General features: G+C 48.6%; 1 protein-coding gene across 2 annotated transcripts; it reads right to left on the bottom strand.

Annotated features, from left to right (window-relative positions):
• Positions 1-60: 60 nt before the first annotated feature.
• LOC128876876 (serine protease inhibitor dipetalogastin) lies at positions 61-23,394 on the bottom strand. 2 transcript variants are annotated; one of them, XM_054123672.1, is made up of 9 exons: positions 22,864-23,394; positions 3,277-3,393; positions 2,664-2,973; positions 2,210-2,353; positions 1,914-2,084; positions 1,401-1,565; positions 1,156-1,278; positions 651-827; positions 61-417 (listed from the first exon to the last, which is right to left on the bottom strand). In XM_054123672.1, exons 2-9 carry the CDS (start codon positions 3,299-3,301, stop codon positions 186-188), a joined length of 1,347 nt encoding a protein of 448 aa, XP_053979647.1. In that variant the 5' UTR covers positions 3,302-3,393; positions 22,864-23,394; the 3' UTR covers positions 61-185. The 2 variants fall into 2 exon arrangements, with proteins under 2 accessions (XP_053979647.1, XP_053979646.1); XM_054123671.1 differs by lacking the exon at positions 22,864-23,394 and adding an exon at positions 20,734-21,415.
• Between the last annotated feature and the right edge of the window lie 1,048 nt (positions 23,395-24,442).

The raw sequence follows: 24,442 nt of genomic DNA, 5'->3' as shown, positions 1-24,442 counted from the left end.
ATAAGTTCTTTTCAAGACGAACGGAAGGACGACTCGAAGGAATTTATCCTCGATCCTTTCTTTTTTTTTGCTTTCCTTCTTTTTTAATACATATTCGGTTCGAGTCGTTTTGAAATCGTCAACGCGTTCGTAAGAGTAGTTTTTCCGACAGAGATTTTGGTACAAATGGAAATCGATCGATCGATCTAGTACAAGTAATTCTTGGGCTCCTCCGTTGGCTGGCCGCACACTCCGTGATAATTTTTCGTCACTAGGCTTCGACTGCGACAGTTCTCGATCTCCAAGAAACATTCGTTGCTGTAGGTCATGCCGTCCGTGCCGCAAACAGGATCGTAGTAGGGCGGGCAAATCTTTTGGCAACCCCGGAATAAGAAGCCCTGAACGCATCTCTTCATCGGCACCACGTATACGTGTTTCCTGCGCGACAGACAGAAAAAAAGAAACGAAGGTTTGTTTATTCGTTCGTTCGTTTTCTCATTTCCCCGGCTACTACGGACCGCGACTCGGCACTACTAAGATCTACTCGACCTTAGTCCTTTACCTCGAGTAACCGGGTTATTATTATATTTAATAATCGAAAATAGCTGCCGTTTACCCACGGAAGCGTGTAAACGCCGCAAGATGTAATTTCAAACACAATCGACGCTCACCCGCAATTGTCCCTCTTCATCTCGCACTCGTTGCGATAGAGCTTGTTGTCGGAACCGCAAACAAACTGGCGTTCCCCGCTGCAGATCTGGTTGCAAAGCGCGGTGGTACGACAGTGCTGTGCTGGAACTTGAACCACCCTCTGACCGCATGTCTCGCGGCGCAGATGACAAAGGGACCTGGACGCAAACAATTACACACTCGTCAAGCATCCGCGAGCCAGAAATTTCTCCGGGCCGATCTTTATTTTCGATAAGGTTCGTAGCAAGTACGGATGGAATCTGTTCGAGCCGCTACTCGTTGAAGGAATTCTTCGTTTGGCTATCGACGAAACAGGACGTCGAGTACCGGGAAGGATCTGGGGCAGGCAGTCTTAAGGCAGGACTCGGTTGAGAGAGGTTTGAAAGCTGAATCGGTTCTAACGACCAACTACTATATCCGTGATTCACGCGCTCTTAAAACTCTCGGCGCCGGACGTCCCGGAATCCAAATAACGCTCTTAATCACCGGTAAACGTTCCCGTCGCTTCCACAAACTGGTTCCTCGGGCACCTCGCTGCAGTCTTCGGGGCAGTGTTCGGTCTCCTTCAAGGTCGTGCACTCGCCGACGTGAGCCAATTGAATGCCCTTTCTGAAACCCACGCGTAACGACAACGGTTAACTCGTGATCGGTGTATCGTTAACGACGTTCGTTGCAAAATATGCTTATACGTTCCGAAGCTATCGAAGACCAACCGGTATTATCATACTTACAGGCAGGCGGCCACGTTCAGATGACAGGAGTTCGGATACGAGGTCGCGTCGCTGCCGCAAACTGGGTCTACGTCGTTCCCGCATCTTTGCTGTTGTTTCATGCATTTCGTCAGTCGCGGTTGACACTTCTCGAAGTCTACTTTCGTCACCTTTCGCCTCGCCTGTCTATAAATTTTTAACGATAAATGGACGCTCGACTACCGCACCGAGAATAAGGTACGACAAGGTATGTACGATACTTATTCGCATTCGTCAGTATTCGCAATTCTCAGGGTTCGAATACTCGCGTACAATTGTGAGATTCCAGAAAATTCCAAAAATGTATCTCTTTGAAACGATCGAACCCCGCGAGATCCTCCAGGCTACCGACTGTCCGTCGATCGTTATCAACTCTGTTAAACGAAAGAGCCACAATATGCTCCTGCGCCGCCAAAAGAATGAAGAAACAAAAAGAAAGGAACTGACGAATACGAGAGCACGTTTACCTTGACAAAATATTTTCATTCGACCAACCCGCAATTAAGCATCTGCATCTCGCAGTCGTTTCTGTATATGTTCCCATCCGATCCGCACATCAGTCCGTCCGGCTCGTTCTTGCAGTCCAAGGGGCAGGCGTTCGATTGGCTGCCGGAGGTGCGCTCCCGCGACACGCAAAACGACATCGGCACCTCGAACACGTGCTTGCTAAACGACCGATCGATGAGTCTCACGTGTCACGGAAAAACCAGACGGGCGCGGTTGTTGCGAGCACCGGAGTCGCGTGCGGTCGACCCGGCAGAATTTTCTCAAGGATTCGAAGCGCTACTTACCCGCAGTTCTTCGCACGCATTTTGCAGGTATTCGAGTAGAGGATTCCGTCGCTGCCGCAGGCTGGCTTGGCACCGCGCCAGCAAGATTCGCGACAGTGTCTGGTGGTCTGGCAGTGCTTTTTGTTCGTACGTACTACGCCTTGTCTACGATCGCAACGATGCACAGGTATGTTTTAACGTTGGATATAAGATGGAGAATAATAGTTGAAAGGTAACGAATTAGGCCGATCGCACACGGGCGCAACCGATTTGAAATTAGTATCGCAAAGCATTTGCGCTCTTTGTTTTACCTAGATCCACGGTCGCATGCAACTAGTTTCAAAGTGTTTCGAAACTGATCGGTTGCGCCCGTGTGCGATTGGTCTGACTTTACAAATCGAAGTTAATCGTTTCGCGGTCCGTATCTCCATCGAACTAAATATATGTATCGTAAGTGTATCGAAAGGTTACATACCCGCAGGTGAGCAGTTTCATTTGGCACGTGGACTTGTAAACGTTCCCGTCGCTTCCGCAGATAGGTCCGTCTAACGGAGCGAATTCGCAAGACACCGGACAATTCTCTCTGTGCGCCGATATGTTGTTGCAGGGGCCCAGGTGCGACAGCTCGATCCCGACTCTGCATACCTCGACCCTCAGCATGCACTTGTTTAGATACGTGCGACCGTCGGTGCCGCATACCGGATCCTGATCGCCGGAGCAACGATGCTCGCACTTGCTACCGGATGACCTCAGGCAAGCGGTCTTCTCCGTAGCCATGGTCACGCCTATGCAATTTGTAAAGCACCGATAATTGCCGGCCGGGTCCGATGGTCGGAGTTTCGATGAACGGAGACTTCGATGCGCGAAACCCGTTGCGCTCGGGCGCTAATAGATTATCATTAACGGGCGCCCGTGGAGTAGGATTTAAAGCACGGCTCGAGCGCTTTAAACGAGGAAACGAAATGTCCCTGATGGCGGGCTGCGATGCGCTTCACTCCGACGGACGTTGTAAAGCAACTGTATAATCACCGACGTTACACGCCGGCGTGTACTGTAATTGTAATTGTTATGGTTAAAAGCGAGCTTACCCTTTCCACACATCTTCTTCCGCATTTCGCACTGCGACGCGTAGATCACTCCGTCGCTACCGCACACCGGTTCTCCACTCGGCGGGCATATTCGGGGACACGCGCCGGTTACGAACTCTGTCGACAAAAGACGACGCGAACGTTCCGATTATTCGTTCGACGATCATTCGAAATTTCAACCATTCGATTTCAACCCTTTCGATACGAGCGCTCTGTTCGCCGCGATATTCCCGATGTACGAGCTGTCGCGCCGCAAAATGCGCATTTAATTATATAAGTAACACATACAAGGTTATTAGATGGATGCCGGATATATCCGGCGCTCGTACCGCAAGGGTTAATGTAATACCGACGACCACCCGGGCTTATCGTTCCGGTGATCGAACGATTACAGAAAAAAGGTTAACGGTTACTCGTTATCCAAGATTTTTGTTTCTTTTTTCAACTCGTCGCCTTTAATCTCGGCGAGATTAACGCGATTACGATTAACGCTGCTCAATATCGCGGAACGAGGTAACGCGCACCTGTCCTTACAGGGAGGAACCGCGTCAATCGTAAAACGAAATAACGTTTACTGTTACCTTAGTTTATTACGAGCCATCAAAACGCGTAGAATCGTTTTCCATTAAACTTAACAGTTTCGCGTTCGCGTAATGACATCATTTTAACGATAGGTCGATAGAAAGATGCTCGATCCTCGTAAAAAATTGACGATTACAGGGGACAGGGTCAATCCCCGTTTCGCGCGTCAATGTCGTCTCGCGACGTTACCGTTTCCATCCATCTCGTTCTCAGCGTTTTATTTACTCTCCGACTCGTTACGCGTAAACGATCGGAGCTCGTATATTCCTCTTTTTTCGGGTTGGAACTAGCCGAACAGTTTATCTCGCAATAACGATATTACGAAAAGTCGATCGAAAGGTGATCGTCGGAAGGGAGAAGGACGCGAAATCGTGTACCGTCTCGCGTTCGTATGTTTTTTTTTTTTTTACGACGGAACGATGTAACGTTAAACCAAGGAGATTCTGTCGAAACTTTAATTGCTTCCTGCTGACCCTCCACGCGGATATCTACGGCACGGGTCCGCTGGCTGGTCTCGGTCCAGCGATCGTCGGGTCAACAGCACACGGGATTTACTACGGTCGTTCCTGCGCCGGGCTCGCATAATATGTAACAAATTATAAAATCGAGGGGTACAGTTAAAGATAACCGAACGACGCGCGAGGCGCGGTCGCGATAGGCGGGTTCGCCGAGACGGTAATTTAAGCGTGGCTCGATCGCGCGACTAATCGAGGAATACGCGGAACGTATCGGCGATAAAATTCGTTCGCGTAAACGATTACATCTTCGCCCTTTACACGAACCACCGTGGAACGAGCGAACGCGCGCAAAAGTTTTCAATTTTGTTCAATTTTGATTGTACAAAGCGGGGAAAAAGTATCGAAACACTGTAGAAATTTCTAGGTAACTTTCAACGAGGAGTCTAATGATGACCTTGTATTTCACCTTGAACCTTATTTTCAAGATCATTTCAAGGTCAACTTGTTTTTTTTTTTTTTTTTAATGGAAACTCGTATTTTTGGGGTCTGGGTTAGGTCTGGGTTACGCTAAAAGTAAGATCAGGGGTCACGTTAACCCTAGTAAAATTTTCAACTCGAGGCCAAATCCAAGGCCATCATTGGATTCCTCGTTGAAAGTTACCCAAGGTGCGACCTCTGTTTTTGTTTTTGTTTTATCACTAGATATTGTAGTGTCCGCGCCTCCCATACCCAACAATAAGGAGTCAAATAAGAACACGAAACGTAGGGTACGGGATTGGTCGCGTAGGTAAAGCGGTCGATTGTGGATCCGAGGATCGTGGATTCGAATCCCCGTGCCTTATTTTTCGTTTAGACTCCTACATATGGGGGCTCGTCCGGGATGGGGGGTTACAGCGGCAGAGGACCGGCCAGTGACGATGAGTCACGATGATCAACAATGCCACGCGAAGGACGGTGGAGCGGGCAACAATGAGGCGTCGAGAGAGAACAACGTTCCAGAAAGAGAGAGGGGAGTACACTCGCGAAAGAGGGTGCGGCGCGCACTGCTGTGGAGACGCAAAACCCGAGAGAGAAAGAGAGAGGGGAGTACACTCGCGAAAGAGGGTGCGGCGCGCACTGCTGTTGAGACGCGAAACCCGAGAGAGAAAGAGAGAGGAGAGTACACTCGCGAAAGAGGGTGCGGCGCGCACTGTTATTGAGACGCGAAACCCGAGAAAACGGACATTCGAGGGCGAATGAATGTCAATTCAGGATAGCCAAGTGTAGTATCCGCGCCTCCCATACCCAACAATGAGTCAAATAAGAACACGAAACTTAGGGTACGGGATTGGTCGCGTAGGTAAAGCGGTCGACTGTGGATCCGAGGATCGTGGTCTTCGAATCCCCGTGCCTTATTTTTCGTTTAGACTCCTGCAATATCAATCGCAAGAAGTCTCTTCCCAAACCTCAAGGAACTCAAAGTAATAAGCCAATTTCTCCGGCAACACGATATTTCAATTTAACGTCATACAACGTATATTCTTTCCTCCATAACACTTATTAGAACTTGCACGCCTATCATGCGTACTATTGTTAGTAATTCAACCTCGTACTCGTGTAAGTATATGTGAATACATACATGTCATATATGTAAACACGCATATATCTCTAAAATGTACTCGGTCTATCGGGCTCGACTTTGGAGCCTATGATCTTTTAAATAAATTCAATTCAATTATCGCTAGACTCGCGAGATTCCTAGGGGTCAACATACTTTTTTCCCCCCACTCTGTTTAATAGAAATATGGTTGCGTAGTCGAGCGAAACGCATCTCGTCGTTATCGGGTACGATACGGGTCCGGTCGCGCCGATCGCGATCGCTAGATTCCACGAGTCTCGCTGAATCGAACCTGAACATCTTTCGTGTCCCCGACCCGAGAGATATACTATGTACAGTAATAACTCGGGCCGCGTTGACGCACACGAAAAAGATCGTATCCGGAACGAACTCGGTCGGTCCGGCGAACGAGTCGCGGGAACAATACGATCTTAACGGACGATTCGCTTCCCTCTTCCGTGGGGTTCGTAATTTATCTACGGATCGAAGTCACGCATCGCGCGTACACGAGAAAACCACGGCGTTCCGTCTGCTCGTAAAGAATTTTTACTTTCGACAAATTCCGACGGTCTGCCCCTGTTTCGCGCGGCGATCGACTCGGGACATCCTCGGGATACAATTTGCCGCGAATCTCGGTTCGCGATCGAAATCGATCCCGTTCGCCGGCCTCGATAATTCGCGGCTTTGCTCGAATCAGAGAATCTGCCCTCGAATTTGCAAATTGTACGAGATAGAACGATACGCATTGTAATACGGGGGACCGAGGTTTCTTCCTGCTGGCGCGTGTATCTCAAAGCGCGCCGCGTACAACGCCGCTATTACAGCCTTTTCCCGTGTAATAAAATCGGGAATCGTGTCCAGAGCTGACTCGAGAAACGGGCGTTGCTGGAAGACGTAGCTGGAAGTATCCTTGCGTATTAGATCAATGAAACGTTCTCCATCTCCGTTCGAGGATCGGAGGAGAAAATGTTGATCCGGCGATGATCGGAACTCGCCTTCCTGCTTCTTCGCGGGGAGCCGCCACGCTAATAACCGAACGCGAGGAGAGATAAGCGTCGTACGAGCTTACGAGCACCCGTAATTACGCCGATTACGATTTATCGATCGGTCGGTATCGGCCAGACCCAACCGCAACCGCGTTGCACGGTGCGAGCCGCGACGATATCTAAATTGAATTTCCACCGAGAGTCGGTAGACAAGAGGGAACCTCTTTCTCGCGTTCGAGGGAAGATCGCCGAACACCGATTACAGGTCGATTCCCGCGGTCGATGTTAGCCAACTAACATTTAAATTCGTCGAATTTAAACATTACGCGGTGCGCGTATTCGTTCAAGTAATCTCGATAAAAATGATAGAGAGGTAACGGATATGGAAAAGAAGAGCGACGAAGAGATTCGAATGTCGGATGACCAACACGTTTAGTCACAACGTAACTGTTGGCATAGATCTCTCCATAACCAAACACCCTAATCTCAGCTTCAAATTTCTATACCCTGTTGTACTTCGTATCCTTCCTGACTCGCGATAGATTACAAAGGCTCGCAAAAACCTCGGCAAATCAGAATTCAGTTATCACCGAAACAGTGCGGATCGTGACTGTACAAAATATAAATTCTTCGAAAGTTTCTTTTTACCGCGTTGAACATTTTCCTTGGCTCGGAATCCAACACGAGTACTTGGTCGCGGTCGCGTCGGTCCGTCAAACGGAGGCGCGTAATCGCGTCGACGGGTGGCAGAAGGAGGTGTCCGTCACTCCCACGAGCGCGATTAAGTGAATCAATTATGCCAATAAGGGAGGACGTCTGGCCGGGGGGATTGGCGAACAATGCTGATCGAATTATAACCCTGTAGATATGACGCGAACGCGGGGTCGCGCGAGCCAGCGCGTGCATGCATGCACACCGATGTACAATGGATGGACACCGGTCGGATAAACGAAGAGAGGAAACGAGACCTGAGGGAAGGAGAGTCCAGCGCGCGACAGGGAGAGAGGCGAAGAGAAATATGCGGGTCGGTGAACTACGGGAAGGATGAAACACCGACCGGGTGGATGCTGCTCCTTGGATTTTTCTCCACTAAACGGGAGACTAGGAGAACGGGGTGCCGGTGTCGAAAGATCGCTAACCGAAGAAAACTTTGTTCGACTATTTTGCATGTTCTGAATAGGATATTCAGATCCGTAGATGATTACGGAAGCAAAGAATAGCGGAAATCGTTGGCAAGTATGGATTCGGTTCGAGTCTAGAAATGTCCAAATTTGTCCATCCTTTCCTCGGCATGGAACGCCAACATCGACCAACGAAACACCGACCGGGTGGATGCTGCTCCTTGGATTTTTCTCCACTAAACGGGAGACTAGGAAAACGGGGTGCCGGTGTCGAAAGATCGCTAACCGAAGAAAACTTTGTTCGACTATTTTGCATATTCGACTATTTTGCATATCCCGAATAGGATATTCAGATCCGTAGATGATTACGGAAGCAAAGAATAGCGGAAATCGTTGGCGAGTATGGATTCGGTTCGAGTCTAGAAACGTCCAAATTTGTCCATCCTTTCCTCGGCATGGAACGCCAACATCGACCAACGACGAGACATAGCTGCGTACTCGCGACTACCGTCGTCTTTCCTCGCCGTCCGAAACGCGAAGCAGGGATCCGTTTAACGAACCGGAACGATTTCGTACGAATAAAGCCGCGGCTCGTAAATAAAACGAACAATGTGCCGGGCATCTTACGTTCTTGTTTCGCCGGGCTGCTATTCGCGGAGACGCGGACGGAAAAATGGCCGGGTTAGATGAACTGGATGGATGTTGCGGTTCGCGGCGCACCCGGCACGCAGTGACAGAGCGTTCGATTCGAGAGAAAGATAATCGAGGGAGCTCCGGGCAGACTCGTGCGCGAACCTTCGGCTGCTCGGTGTCAATTAAACCGACATAGGCGCGCTAGGCGTGCGAACTGACTGGAAAAACCACATCGCGTGGAAACGAGATATACCTACCAGCGGAGGATTCATCGCGGCGCGAGAACGAGAAATTACGCGCAATGAATGACTCACGAACGGTCCGTCTCGCGCTCAACTTAATTAACGATGGAACGATCGGGCGAGTCGTTTCGACGAAATTTACCGTTTTGTTGTGTCACGTGTTTCATTCCCGATAGGTAAACATTCCATTACACGTTTCCGTCTCGCTATACGTATAGTTTAGTTAAATTGCGCCCGTCAGAAAAGAATGCGTTATGGCGCTGGAAAACAAAAGCCGATTCCGTGAAGATTCCGTAAAACCGGCACGATACGCGAAACGATCGATACCAAACCGGTGTCGGAAGTCCTAATCATATTTTTGCTCTATCGCCTTGCCATCATCTCACTGTTTTCCTTCCACATTCTAAAACCTCGGACCTTCACTTTCCACCAGGTCTGTTCGTCGTTCGGCCCATAAATTTCCCACTACCGAAAATCGATTTTCCCATGCCAACCGATCTCGCTCACGGTCGCCCACGTCCGGCTCGTCAGATTCCTCCGAGTATTCAACCGTGCTGGCTACAGTATTTTTATGTCGGAACCTGGAGTTGGGAGTTAAGAGCGTCTAATAAATAATTTATTAAAGTTATCCGTTTTAACTTCAATCGGGTTCTCCAACACCGTCACGTAATAAAGACGTTTACGATTTCCCGGAATATCCAATCGATCTTTCCAACATCTACGAATATACCACCGTCGTATACTCCACCTTATCAAAAATATCTCGTCCGTATAATAACGCGAATCGATAAAAAACGTTTCAACGTTTCTTCGCGCGTAATCTTTTTATCGTGGCTCGTCGTTAAACCTGAGAGTATGAAACCTGGTTGCGGCGCGTTCGCGGCCTAAGCTCGCAGATGCACGCGATTGCTCGGATGCATGCGATATCGCGGTTGCGCGTGCTCGAGCCCGGAATCGCGGGAGTAGTTCTCCGCGTTCTTATGAATTCTGCAGCTGGACCATTCGTTAGACCGGTTGACAAATTGTACGGTGTGCCAGCGATCGGTTATCTTTAGCTCCGTGGCGCGCACGACGCGTCGCGACTCGAGGTGCAACAGCTCGCGGTAATCTTCGCCGAGCGTTAACTTATGGCTGTACGAGTTATCGTGCTCAAGGTCGTTCGATTACAGCTCGCGTTGCCCCGAACGTTCATTTCGACTCGATGGATGCCGAACGATCAATAAAAGAAACCACTTTGGACTCTTTACGTTGCATTTCCGTTGTGTATGTATAAAAAAGTATGAAATAAATGAAAATTTGCATGGGTCGTTGCTATAACGCGCAAGTGTGATTACGAACTCCAGTTCTATATCCGATATCTACGAACGTCAAATGTTACTGAATGACTCGAATATATATATATATATATACTAATCAAAACTGGTTCCGCGAAGCAGGGATTATATTCTCCCGAGCTGATTTCGACCAAAACAATACTCGCTTGTGTCGCGAATGCCAACGAAAAAAAAAAAAGAATTAATTAATAATCATGGAAATGTGTATATATATATATATTATAATATGGTCTAAAAGCAATGTTGATATAATTTTAATACAATTTAAATTTGACTCGTTTGTAGTTTCTTGAATTTCCCCTAAGGGAAGACAGCGAGACACTAACGATAACAATTAACATGAACCGCTTCTGAAACACCATCTTCCGGATCACGGTCGTGATCGAAGTTTAATCACAACTGCGATCGCGATTGTGTCATCACCGTGAAAAATCACTGGTAGTGATTTTTATTATCGGACAGATTATCGAATGATAGATTTAATTCCTTGACTTTGTTGTCGTTAGTTTTCTGTGCGACGTAGGAGCTTCAGAGGTAGAGAGAGGCCTTTTTGGGTTACCAGAGGGTAGCAGGAACGTAGTATTAGAGACACTAATAGAGCCTGTTTCAGATGGAGTTATATTTTGTACCGAAGGCAATGGAATTTCATCTTCGAGTGTAAGAGAAGCGACGCGTATTGTACCAACGGGGCAGCTTTTGCCAGATGGCCCGACTGTTTACAGTTGAAGCACATGACGGCGTCGGAAGATAAATAAATCCAAAAGGTCATGTCGTCGAAAACAATCTTCATGGACTCCGGTAATTTGCTAACGTCGTCAGGGTGGATGAAAATTTGGCGCCGGAAACTCATAATATGAGCGAAGCCGGAATCAGAAAAACCAGCACGTAGGGAAGTCAATTTAGAACCCAACCTGATGTTTAATTTTGAAAGATGATCTTCCAATATTTTATCTGGAATAATGGGGCAAACATTTGATAAAATGACTCTCTTGAATTTCGAAATTAATGGGCGGATTTGCAGCGCCTTATTGTCAATGATAATAACTTGTTTTGATTCCGTAAGTTTGTTTGCTATTGAAGTATTTGCCAAATACATGCAGATTCTGTTTAGTGAAATTTTTGCATTCCTAAGTGGAACAACGACGTCGAGCGGTATTTTGTATATGTATTATATCTTTTAACCTACATGTTTACCTAAAGTGCGGCCCGCTGTAACGTCACGCGTCATCGAAGTGGTCCGTGAAACTGTTTGAGTCGGCCAGGCCTGGTTCAGAGCGTTTAGACCGATTCGATCGGTGGAACAAAAGCACGGTCGATCGTAACGCGAGTAATCCGTTAATTCCGCGCAATTCCGTGTATGATCGCGTGCGGCACGGCGCGGTGGACGGTATCTCGACCGGGGCGAAAACAAGAGCCGCATAAATCATTCCCAATCGATAGCGTCAAAATCGCGGTAAGGTCGTTCGTGCTCCCGCGGTTCTAGCTTCGTGCAGCCTCCGGTAACGTTGCCACGACCGATCTTCCCGGTGCAACCGTGCCTCTTTATCAACGCGAAACGATCTCGTCTTCCTCGTGGCATTGTCCCGTAACACGTCCGCGTTGCGTTGCATTAACGAGCCTTTATTTCTGTTATAGAGCACGCAAGCCGCGATAATTAAACTCCACCGGCGAGAAAGTTTCCAAGCGATACGAAAATTACCGCTCGGCCTGCTACGAGCTCGAAGGAGACAGGTTTATCCGAAAACGCAGATTGAATCGTTAGACGGATACTAATTTCGACTCGAGTGTTCTCGTTTGCTCGACGAAACCGCCTCGCGTCTGTGTTTCGATCCGATCGATGAAACCAACACCAGCCTCGTATTAAAATCGTGGCGTAATCTCGTACAGCGAATTAGCGACTCAACGCCGTCACCCGTTTAGCCGTGCTCGGAGATACGCGCGTAATCGAAACAGACCATTCCAGCCTGTAAAACAGCTAATTACAGCACGGCCGGCCATTACTAATCAAAACTGGTTCCGCGGAGCAGGGATTATATTCTCCCGAGCTGATTTCGACCGAAACAATACTCGCTTGTGTCGCGAATGCCAACGAAAAAAAAAAAAAAAGAATTAATCAATAATCATGAAAATGTGTTCGAAATGTCAAATTATTTCGACTAGCTTTCCTATAACTACTTGATCGTTCGGGAATGGCCGAGCTGTGTTCATACGAACGAGTTAAATTTGATTCCGCGAGGCGACGCGGCGTATAAGCACCGATATAGACGGTACTTTATAACGTGGTATCGATACGGTGTTATTTCCATCGCTATCGGAGCGATATCGACCGCGGAAGTTCGCAAACGAGGTCTTTAACTCGCCTTTGCTCGACCGAGCAAAAAGGATATTATCGAAGTAACGTTAACCGTCGAGTATCGCGACGACGCGCGACGCGATGAAGAGGATCGCGGCAGGCGCGTGGCCCTAGCGATCGACAAAAACGCCGGTATGTGTGTCGCATTGATCCCGAACAAGCACGACAAACGAGTCGCGTTCCATAAATCGTCGCCCGTTCGGTTTAAGTGGCGTGCGGTAAGTGGAGTACTGGGGCGAAAAAACTACCTCCCAGATCGCTCGATCTTCCATGAGCATGTACGCGCGCGCGTGTGCACACTCCGATCCGTTAGATCGGAGAAACCTCCGATCGATCGACGCGTACGAGGAACGTGCACACCCTACCATCCACCTTCTTCTTCTTCTTTTTCTTCTTCTTCTTCTTCTTCTTCTTCTTCTTCTTCTTCTTCTTCTTCCTCTTCGTTTTCTCTGCTCCTCTCCAACTTTTTTCTTCGCGATCCTTCTCCTCGTGGCCTCGGCATGAAAATTGCAAAGCGTACGCAAAATATCTTTGTTGGTAGAAAAGTAAACGCGCGAATCCGATATTGGTCGACCGAGTACGGCCACGGTACGATTGCCTTGATTACGGTTCCTCTGTTATTCGGTGCTTTAGACCGTTATCATTTAAACATTTAAAAGTTAAGTAGCGACGACTTTTGATCACCCTTCCTGTGGCAAGATCCGTATAAAGTCACCGACTTGAATTACGTTACAGTTATTAAAACACAGAGCCATAAAAAAAAAAAAAAAGAGAAAAATATTAAAGTCTCAGTCGAACGACCTACGAGCGAAACGACCCGGTGAATTTTGCGAAACGCGCACACGTCCTGCGAACGAAGACATTCTGCTTGGTGTCAGCCGAATGGAATTTTTCGGCGTAACTCGCGTAAAGAGAGTCCCCGTTGACAATTTCCACGTAGATTCGGGTAACGGGAGAACGGACGACGATTATGTGGTCGGTAACGTTACCTCGAGAATTTCGGCCGCCTCTTACCGGATTCGTCGAACCTCTCGCTACGAACTCTTCGCTGAATGGTAATTTCGTCGCGACGAGCAGGCATTCGAACGCGATCCCAACGATTCGATCGATCGCTCCAGCGCGGCATGTCCGAACGAGTAACAACGTAAAGAACGTAAAGAACCATTCGAAAAGAATGGCGCCGATTTCCCTGTATCGAAATTCTGTCGGGGATTTTAATAAAAGAACAAGCGTTCGTTTCGTTAGGTCGTTTAGGTTGCTCGCGGCATTACGTGAGCCACGAGCGCGAGCCTTCGGATATACATTAATTCGTGATTTCCGTCGCACGTCGAAGGTTTCAACGAAACGCGAACGGGGGAAAGAGGAATAAAAGAACAGGCAGGACCCCGTGAGAAGCGTACGGTAAATCAAACGTGCACGTAACGTTTAAGGAAATTGCGTATTAAAGGTAATTAGAGTAAAACGAGGTAAAAGGGACAGAATATTGAGCGATTAAGAAGAAACGGCGCGCCGCGTCTCGGGAAAAAAAGGTAATTATCCGGCAAGGCCAGCGTTCGTTCGGGTGTAAATGTAAACGCGTCTCGATCGTTGAACCTCTTGCTCAAAGAAGAATAAGCGACGCGGCTAGCCGGCAGCCAAGAGTTTTACGAGGATTAACGCCGACCCTTGATTAGCAGACCGGCATCGACGGCACCGAGAGGTCGGGATCATTCTTCGTTAACGCTTTAACGATTGTTCCATCCGCATAGGAGACGACCTCGATTTTACTTAGCAATTTTTATCTAGCCCGCGTACCTATCTTTATTACACCGCGTAAAGCTTACGATCGCGTGCTGCTTCCTACCGTTCGTTCTCGAATCGACGATCGAATCGACAATCGCGATGAAAAATATAAATCTTCCCGCTTATATTCTCCTTTACGAGACGGGTATGATTTAACGCAACCGGTTCGAGAAGCTGCGCCCGAAGAGGCAAGTATTCTCCGACTGGGTCGAGGGAGGGAGATTTATCGACCGAGTCCAACGATCTCGATCTCTCATTGATACGAGGAGAAGCGAAAGCTTTCAGTCGAGGACGCGGCTATTAATTTACAGCAACGGTTGCTCTGCGGTTCACCGAGAAGAAGGAGCACGAAAGCGACCTCGACCTTACCTCCATACCTACTTACAGTCTAGGCCAGGGTTTCGCGGTCCTCCGTCGCGGAAAACGAGCCCGAACAATCGTCGATCAGGCGAATACGGCGATTTAACGCGAAGCGAGTCGCGAAAGCTTCGAGATAACCATTACAAAACTTGCGACGTTACCACGGTCCAATCGTTGCTTCGATTTAACGTCGGATAAAACGTTTAGGCCGATCGCACAAGGGCGCAACTGATCAGTTTCAAACCACTCCGAAACTACAATAGTTGCACGCGACCGTGGATTTAGGTAAAACAAAGACAGTGGAGTATGTAAAACAAAGAGCGCAAACGGTTTGCAACACTAATTTCAAATCGGTCGCGCCCGTGTTCATTCAGCCTAACGATAATCGAATTCGCTGCAAATTCGAGGTGTTTTTTCGCGCGATCGAAAGAAAGAAATTCGAACACGAGGAGTTTAACCCAGCCGTTGGAATAAACGGCACAGGTGGTAGAATCACGAGGAGGGGGATGCCGGTCGTTTGAAATTCACGAGAACACGTCCAGTGGGTCTTCGGGTCAGCGAAGTAAGTCAAGCATCGGTGGATGTGATCGAGCAACGCTAACGGTGCCGTTCCCGAAAGGACACCCGACTGGTTTATCGATCGAACTGGCTGCAGAAACTTCCGCGGAACCAGGGACCCGGTCCACGGTCCATCTCTCCGACGTTACCTCTCGAAATTCGCGAATCCTTCGATCCACGACTACAGAGACAACCTCGAATCGTATTTCGTACGTTCGTTCGTTCGTTTATTTAAAGCGCGTAACTTATTACGCAAAGTTATTACTAGACCGCGGACTTTTACGCAAAATAAAATCTTGGCAAACGTACTTGTAACAATTGAACCTAAACAGGAATTTATTTTACTCTGCCGATATTGTAATAGGAACTTTACTCTCGATATTTTTTATATTCTTGCATACTGTGCGCACTTTGTAGTTTCTTGCGCATTCAAATTCCCTATAAATGCATAAAAATCTGCAGTCTAGTTGTTACACTACTGCTTACTTTTTATATTCTTGCATACTGTGCGCATTTTGTAGTTTCTTGCGCATTCAAATTCCCTATAAATGCATACAAATCTGCAGTCTAGTTGTTACACTACTGCTTACTTAGTACCAGCTTGTTTCCATTCTTCTTATCATCGTCTTACGTGACTCCTGCGTTATTTTAATACCGTTCGCAGTATCTCTTACTTCTCATCTATCGGGGCCCGTTTCTCATCCATCACCGCCCCAAACACCGCTACAGCCCCTGAGGGTGTATTTTGTACGGTGCACCGTTTCCTGTGCTTCCTCGATCGATCGACGTCTAAACCTAACCGGTCAAATGCGAATTCCGGTGATACGACACATTTGTCAATGCGATCGTTCCGCATTACGCCGCGACTGGTTATTAATCGCCTGGTTGTCGATCCATGCGCGCTCGATTATCACCGGCCAGATGTACAATTGTATGTACATATTGTATGTACATATTGTATGTACATATGAACGTCGTATCGTTCCTACGGCGATCTTATCGAAAATCTCGAATGTCGATGCCACGCTCAACTAAATAATCGTTGACTGACAGGTGTAGATCGTGAAACGAGTCGAACGGGTTGGCGTATTGATAGCATGCGTAAACCTGGATAATACTAATAATAACCATGCAGGTACATATGTATATGCCCTGTCGTTAGGAACCCGATGGAATTTGCTTCCACCGCGTTATTTCTTTGCCAACGAGTACTTTTTCCTGAAACGTGACGCACCGATGCCAGTCGTGCTACCAGTTTGTCAGCCGCTGTCACGCGTACGCTATACGTAACCGCGACAGCCAATGGATAAACGGCTGTCCTCGCGTATACGTGATCTCACTCTTACCGTTTAGGTTTCAATTTCGTGACGTATTTTCGTCGCGGACGTTACTTTTTCCCGACGTTCGAGGCGATTCGTTCGATCGCGGCTCGTTCACGGAGGAGAAAAGAAAGTAGGACGCTAACGAGGCATTCGAATAATTTCATCGGCAGCAATTACGTCCATTCTTCACCCTCTGTGTCTTCGTCTTTCTCTCTTGTCGCCATCGCGGTCATGGAAATCTCGAACGTATCCTTTTCTCGTGCACGATTAGCAAAGTTAGCTGGACGGGTAGACCGAAAGGGCGGACTCGTTAATAACGGCCGCGGGAAACGAATCTCGAATTATGAATACACGAGCGGGGACCGTTTCGCCACAATCGCGGCGAATTTATAACTGAAATCCGAGCCTGGAGCGAGTACCGTTTCGACCCCGGAACTACGTATCGCGTTGTTCGCGGTAATGCTAATTCATGTCCGCTCGGCGAACCGCGATCCATATAGTACATTCTCTCTCTTTTATCAAATCTTGTACAGGTTCTCCCATTTATCGCGAGCGTTTCAATTTCAGCTGATTCAATTCGACCAACAAGTTCTCGACGAGAACCAATTATTCGTACTCGACGATTAAATCGAGACGAGCGATTCGACGTTCGCCCGAATCGTCCAATCGATGACGAATCTCATCGCGGATCGCGGCAAAAATCGAATCGGAAAAGCGCCGTGACTCGTCAACATCGCGAATCCGATCTCTGCCGGTTGTACTAGATTCCCCGATACGTTCCATTAAACCCGGCACGAGGCCTCATTGTGCGAACGAAACAGCCCGTACGTGACCAACGGCAAACATCACCGCTGAAAGAGATACTATACAATGCCCGAAACGAGTATTCGTCTACGTTCGTCTACGAACGGATTACCGATACCCGTTCGTCGTCCAACGACAGATTCGAGAAACGTACCCCGAACGAACAACGAAACAAAGAGAATTCGGCGTGCGATCGAAATAGAAAAAAAAATCGACGCCGGAGATCGCGACTACGATTCGTTCGCGGTTTAATGAATAATTTACGTACCTCGGGAGTCGCGCAAGTACGCCGGCAAGCGCACCACGAGGAAACTGTATCCGATCGCATCTGCCGTGCGTGCTCTGTAACCGATGGTGCGCGCCGCGCGCGGCGGATACCTTTCCACTTAGCATAAAATCGTACTCACGCATCTTCCTTGCCGCGATTTACTCAGCAGTCTGTTCGACTTTCGCGCAAGGGTTACAACTGGAAGCTATTACGCGACGCAAACTTAGCGATGGAAGCGAGCGTATCGCGAACGAATACGGTCGAATCGTACAGGGTGACGCGGCGACTCGGCCCGCAGCACTTTCCACTGCTTTTTCCACGCTTTTCCACTCGCGTTCGAACGTTTCGAAGAGGTGCGTTCTCATCGTGGGAAATTTAGTTGGAATCGACACGTCCAAATGGCGAATAACAGTGCCATCGCGAACGTGTTAATCGCGAAACCGAGTAAAAATCCAACGACACGACGCGGTATGGCAAGCAACGCGTTTTGTCACAGTGCGAGATAACCAGCCTAGGTTCGTTTCGGTGTCACGAAACCAGGCTGTACAAATACTTTCTAAGCGTTTTCGTATAACGGTAACCGACGGTTGCTCGATTTGTTAATAAGTGGAGGACTACCCGCGCTTTTAATCGCAGCAATTCAGACACGCGCCAAGGTAACTGAATTTCCTTTTGAATACCACCGAACAGGATCTCTGACCGAGCGATTGTCCGTTATACATACAATTACAACAAGGCAACGCGCTAATTGGCACGCGTACATTGCCTTCCACCTTTCCGGAGATGACGACCGAATGCAAAGGTGTCGGCGGTGCTGGTGCAACGTAATCGATCGTAATTATCCAAGTCCGAGCCGTGAGACGAATTAACGATGCGACGACAAACTAACCGGGGATCGAACGAGACCTCGATATTCCGTTTCTTAACACATTAAGAACCGCAACGAAATCTGTAAGACGCATGCCTGGGATCGCGCGTTTTTTGGGGGTTATTTCGATCCATCCGTAACAGACGGAATGCGCGACACGAGAAAATTCGCGAACGGTCCTTGATGTGTTAACGAAACTTCGTCGTTAAAAGAGTCTTCCGAAATTATATTTTTTGTGTTACTTTCCAACACCCATAAGGAAGACCTGACACCCCGCGCCGAAGCGTTTTCGACCGTGAAAATCTGTTTCATAGTCGACGGAACGACGACGGGCATCGCGAAGTACGAGCCAGTGAGCATACGTACCCTTTCGCCCTTTTTCGCTCGCGAAGTAAGTATCGTTTCGTCGATTCCATCCGCGGACGCGTCGGTTTCCCGAGGGATGGTGCAACGAGGAACCGGGTCACGAGAATTCGTACGCTCCGAGAAGCGGATGAACCGAAGCCGTAACGCTTTTAGAGGATCGTCGTTTATTAAGACGTTTCGAGATACCCGAACGACCACTTCGGACCGTTTCGGGTAATAAACGAATTCGATGAACCGCACGGTGTTATATAGTACGAATAACGATATAACCTTGACGAAAATGTCGAAAGTGGATCTATCGATGCGACCGTATCGCTCGAGAGGACGAAGGAATGCAGAACTGGGAGAGGAAGAGGAAGCAACTCGACCTCGTGCACGAGCCGTCGCGAGCATGCGAGAGATTAAAACGAAAAACCATCGGTCCTTCCTTCTTTTTCCGTCCCCCTTTCGTTGAAAGAGCATCGCACTTGGCCGCGTAGAGATACCGGCTCTCTGTGGAGAATTCAATGGGCGCTCCGACCAAAGCCATTTGCCGAGAAAAAGAGAAAAAGGGAGAGCCTGGATGTCGATACAGAAGGTGACGTTTTTGTTACTTCTCATTCGCGACACCTACGCGACCTACGCGCGCGATGCCTAATCGAAAGCACCGATTAAGCTAATCGAGCGTTTATCGTTTCACGAGAAGATTAACCTAAATACTCCGAGTTAGAAAGCATAGAGATTTCTCGGTCGTTAAATCCGATCTCTACGCTTTTAGATACACTCGGACCGAACCGTTTTCGCCCGGGTAAAGAATTTTCGACGGTTCTCGTCTACTTTTCGGAAAACTAGGTTACCGTACGCGCCAGTGAAACGTTTCCCGTTGGCCCTTTGAACTTTCCCGTCGGTCAACCGACCCACTTGGACCTGATCGATCCCGTCCGATTTAATAACGCGTCCCGTCGATTCGACGATATTTTTCTATCTTTAATTCGAAATCGAAATTCTTTAATCGAGTCACGAATTCTTACTTCTCGAACGAATCGAAACTATTTAACCGTTCGATTGCTAAGCAATTCTTAGCAAGAACGCACGAAAACTGCGGGACGTATCTTGACTCGATGTCAAAGACACGCTGAAACTCGCAGCGCAAAAGCGCCGCGTCGCGGTTTTCGAGACGAATGAACGCAGGCGCTTTTGCACCGCGTAGCAGTGAAACGGTTAATATTTTTATCGAGCGAACTACTCGAGCCCGATTATCTATCATCCATTACGCATTCGACGAGGGATTCGAAGGGAACGAATCCGCTGGCCGTGGTCGGTCGAGCGGTGTAACGAATGGAGCCCCCCGTCTGTCGGTGTACCGCGTCGAGTTCGTTTGTTTCTCAATTAGCCGACCGTGAAACCGTTGAAATTAGCCGCAGCAGACGGGAACGAATCGTCGATCAATATCTCGGGGCCGGATGATCTATACGGCGTAACAGGCCGTTTTATCGTCGAAAGACCATCGTCGTCCGAGAGGACGCGAGAAGCGGGTGAATGGTTTCGGTCGGCCTTCGCAAGGTCGACAATCGCTGTCAGAGTCGCGTTTGAAATTCGTCGAGCACCGGTACGTGGAATTTGCCCGTACGGTTGGTATCGCGACATTCGGTGGTCGAATAATGGTCCGGGTGAGAGGGATGAGACGAGGGTACGAAACGCTGGAAAGGCGCAACGGCGCGGCGCTGGAACGAAAAGGAGGTTGCGACCTGTTGCGAGTGTTGCGACTTTCACCGGAGCGGAACGATTGCATCGCGGGCGCGATCGTGATCGGTTGGCGCGGCGAGCTTAAAAGCGATACCGACCTTGAAGGCAACACAGCAGGACGATCCCGATGACGAGGGAGACGTGACGGTGCATCCTTGGTAAACGTCGACGGAGATCCGTTCGGATGTAATAGCTTCTTCTTGGCCACGATCGTGAAACCAGCGGGACAGCGTTTACGAAGAGACAACTTTCTCGGAGCGCAGTAGGCGGACGTCTGCGTGCGATTATCTTATTGCGTGGACGTTCGTGGTCTCGCCACCGGCACCGGGTCGTTAAGGAGGATAAGGCCGAAGGCGCGCGCGGAATAGATGTTCTCGGAGAAGGAGAGAGGAGAGATGGTGACGAGCGCCGTGAGGAGGAAGGAGAGAGGAGGAAACGTGCCCTCTTCGACCTCTTTCGTCCTTCGAGGTCCACGAACGACTGAGGCGCACGAAGCGACGTCGGTCCGGCTATAGCCTCCCCTTCCTACTTTCACGTGGCGTGCTCCCGTTTCCAGTGCAGCCACGGAGGAGTACGGACCGGAGTGCCTCTCCACGGGCCATTTACCATTACCATCGTCGCCGACGACGCTCGGTCAAACGAGGGGGGCCTTCAGCTGGACAAGCGTGAAGGAACGAGGGGGAACAAGCCTGAAAACCAACTCTGATCCGGAGATCGAAGAACCCACCGTTTCTAGGCCAACTCTTTCTCCTCCTCTTCCTCTTCCTCCTCCTCCTCCTCCTCCACCTCCTCCTCCTGTTTCACCACCAGAAAGACGTCTTATTCTTCTTCGTCGACCTCTTCTTCGGCGGGCACGCGGAAACGGCATGCGGCCTTTCTGATCGCGACTTCTTCGACTTTCGAGGGGTGTAGCATCAAGACAAGGAAACGATCCTCACGATCCGTTATCGTCAACGCGACTATGTGATTCCTCAAAAAGAAAAGAAACGAATTTAATCGATTCAAACGAATTTCGATTTCCTCGTCGGAAAATAGACCGTCTAGATACGCGAGAACGAACCAAAACGACCGAACGAATCCTCCGCGAAGAACCTGATTGAGAAAGTTAGCCGATTAACGAACGCGGAATATTCCCGACTTGCTCGCGAGGACCGAACACCGGACGGCTCCGTTCCCGCGGTGACGGACTCATCGATTTACATTTCAACGGGTGCACTTTCTAATCGAACGATCACCCGGGGAATTTTCTTGCTACCGACAGCGACATTAGTCTCGTTTCCTACTTACATTCTAACCGCTAATTTCACGTGCAAACGGAGTCGCGCATTCACGGCGAGGAGAAACAACTATAAAGCGGCCACGTTCTCTCGTATCGCGTCCCACGAACCGGCCGATTAATTATCCTAGATGGGTGATACTCTCGTCGACCCGTAACGATACCGTCCAAACGTTCGGTTCGACTTTGAACAATGGCTTTTTTCTGATTTCGATACACGTTTGGTCGAGTCTTACTCTGCACAGGAACGCAAAGGGTTAACGGTCGACCGCGAAAGAAAATAGTTTTTCGTCTCCGTCGGTGAAAACGTCGACGATGATATCGACGATCTCGTTTAGGTCCCTTTCTACGAACGAAACGTACTCCGTGGGCCGATATTTCGATTTTTATCGGACGTGTCGATCGGAATTGGTTCGCCTCGCGTTGTACACTTTCTTGGTATTCGACGAAATCGCTCTCGGTGCTCTAGTTTCGGTCGGTCTAATGTTCGAACGGGGACTAAAAAACACCGACATCGCCGGTTGTTAGGCACGAAAGTGTGGCAATGGCCCGAGGGAAGAAAAGGCCAAACGCGCGGTGGGACCGCTCGCTCCGGTGCTGTTGCAGGTGCAATCGAACCCGAACCTCTCGATGGTGCACCGATCGACCAAGGCCGGAGGGGATCGTTCGTCAACGTCAACCATCGGAGTATCCGCCGCGAAACGCAAGCGTCTACGCTACATATCAGCCTTCTCTCCCGCGGACTACGCCGTTAACCCACTTGCGCCGGCTAACGCGGTTACTTTGCCTAAACTTGCTTCGACGCCGTATTCCCTCCATTCCACAGAAACCATCCCCACCACTGGGCGGGTATACCCCTCGAGGGGTCCTGGAGTTCGATCGCCGAGTAGCGTAACATGATCTGGGATCGGATATCTCGGCGAGACAATGCTAACGCAACAACAAAACTCACCGATATGCCCCTAGGTGTTTTCGCTCCGTCCTCTTCTTTATTCGCTGTCCTTCTCTACGTTCCAAGCACCACGGTAACATCAGAAAGTACAGGGTGTCTCAAAAATGTTGTAACACATCGAAAGGATTATTAATCATTTCTCCGTCTCGAGTTTTCATTTATCGAGAACGAGCGCGTACCGTCGAATGTCAAGTTGCCGCGCCCACTTCCGGTTGATGGCACGACTCGGTCGTATTTTATACGCGATCGCGTCGATTGGAATCGCGGAAAACGATAAGGGACTCGATCGCTGGCCGAAAAATAGTCGATTTCATTTTCTGTTTCGGTAACTAGATATTCGAGACAATGATTCGAGAATTTGTACTCGACGCTGGGGATGATCGGGGATGATTGTCGCGTATCGATGTAGACGGGATCCGTTTAGATTCCGTTGTCGCGAACGCGTTTTATTTGTCCTTATCCCCGAAGATTTATCCACGGCGAGCCATAATCGACGATGGCGGAGGATTTTCGATTCGAGGGACTATACGCGCCGGATCGCGATACAGCCGACGACAATAGTTGCGTACGCGTACCGCGACAGAGGAGAATATATATCTCGTACGTGTCCCGTTCGACGGGAAAAATGTTTACGCGGTCGAGAATGTACGAGCGACGAGGAAAGCAAACGGGGAGAGAGAAATGAAGAGAATCGGCTGGACCAACGAGACCGAAGCGGCCGTGTATACCACGCGAACCGAGAATCAGCAATTTCCATGTATTAAATAAACATTTCGCCGCTGTCAAAGCAAAGTATTGCTGCGCGGTATAGTACGCCGTGTTCGCAACCATACAGGGGAACTCGTAAGGTATGTAACCCGGACAAAGCGACTGCTATTTTTTTCCCTTTTCTATTTAATAAACGACAACCATAGGGCCCTTTCATGCCTAATGCGTCCCTCTATTTACAACTATGACATACAAACGTACCATGTACGTTTCACACGTGCGCAATTTATAATTTAGAAATTATCCAACTGATTTGTATAATATCTTATGGACCCCGGTCATTTTTTTCGCTTATCGCAATAAATTCCGAGTACACGATACGTATCGCATTATAATTTTCGATTTGTATCTACAGTGAAATTAAAATTAAATCATAAATGTGGATGCTTTTAAATAATTATAATTAACAACTACCATTCAAACATGTCATTTAACGGTGAACAATTTGAATTCATTTTTTACCGCCACGCAGCGCCATCGGTGGGAAAACGCCCAAGTTTGTGGTGAAAATAGTTCCTGCTATTGCTGCTAGATGACACCACTGACTAAATAGTGATTTGTACTAGTGGCGCCATCGGTGGGAAAACGCCCAAGTTTGTAGTAAAGTTAGTTTGTATCCTTGACGCTAGATGGCGACTACAATTTTTTTAAAATAACGCCATCTATTAGTACAAATAGAAACTATTCGAGGACAAACCTGAGTGTTTTCTCACCGATGGCACCACTTGCTGCACTTAGCAGCTCACTGAACGGTAATCAATTAGTTCGGCTTATTCACCGCTAGATGGCGATAACAATCGCGTGTCCATGA

The sequence above is a fragment of the Hylaeus volcanicus genome, chromosome 5 (assembly GCF_026283585.1).
Source record: "Hylaeus volcanicus isolate JK05 chromosome 5, UHH_iyHylVolc1.0_haploid, whole genome shotgun sequence".
Classification (NCBI taxonomy): domain Eukaryota; kingdom Metazoa; phylum Arthropoda; class Insecta; order Hymenoptera; family Colletidae; genus Hylaeus; species Hylaeus volcanicus.
This window is presented reverse-complemented; position numbering and strand designations above follow the sequence as displayed.

Bases quoted from the DNA above. Each gene is read 5' to 3' on its own strand.
- LOC128876876 (XM_054123671.1), bottom strand. From the start codon at position 20,788: ATGCACCGTCACGTCTCCCTCGTCATCGGGATCGTCCTGCTGTGTTGC. The intron at 2,354-2,663 runs GTATGTAACCTT...TTGCGATCGTAG, and splicing joins ATGAAACTGCTCACCTGCGG to ACAAGGCGTAGTACGTACGA. The intron at 1,566-1,913 runs GTTGGTCGAATG...AAAAATTTATAG, and splicing joins ATGCAGATGCTTAATTGCGG to ACAGGCGAGGCGAAAGGTGA.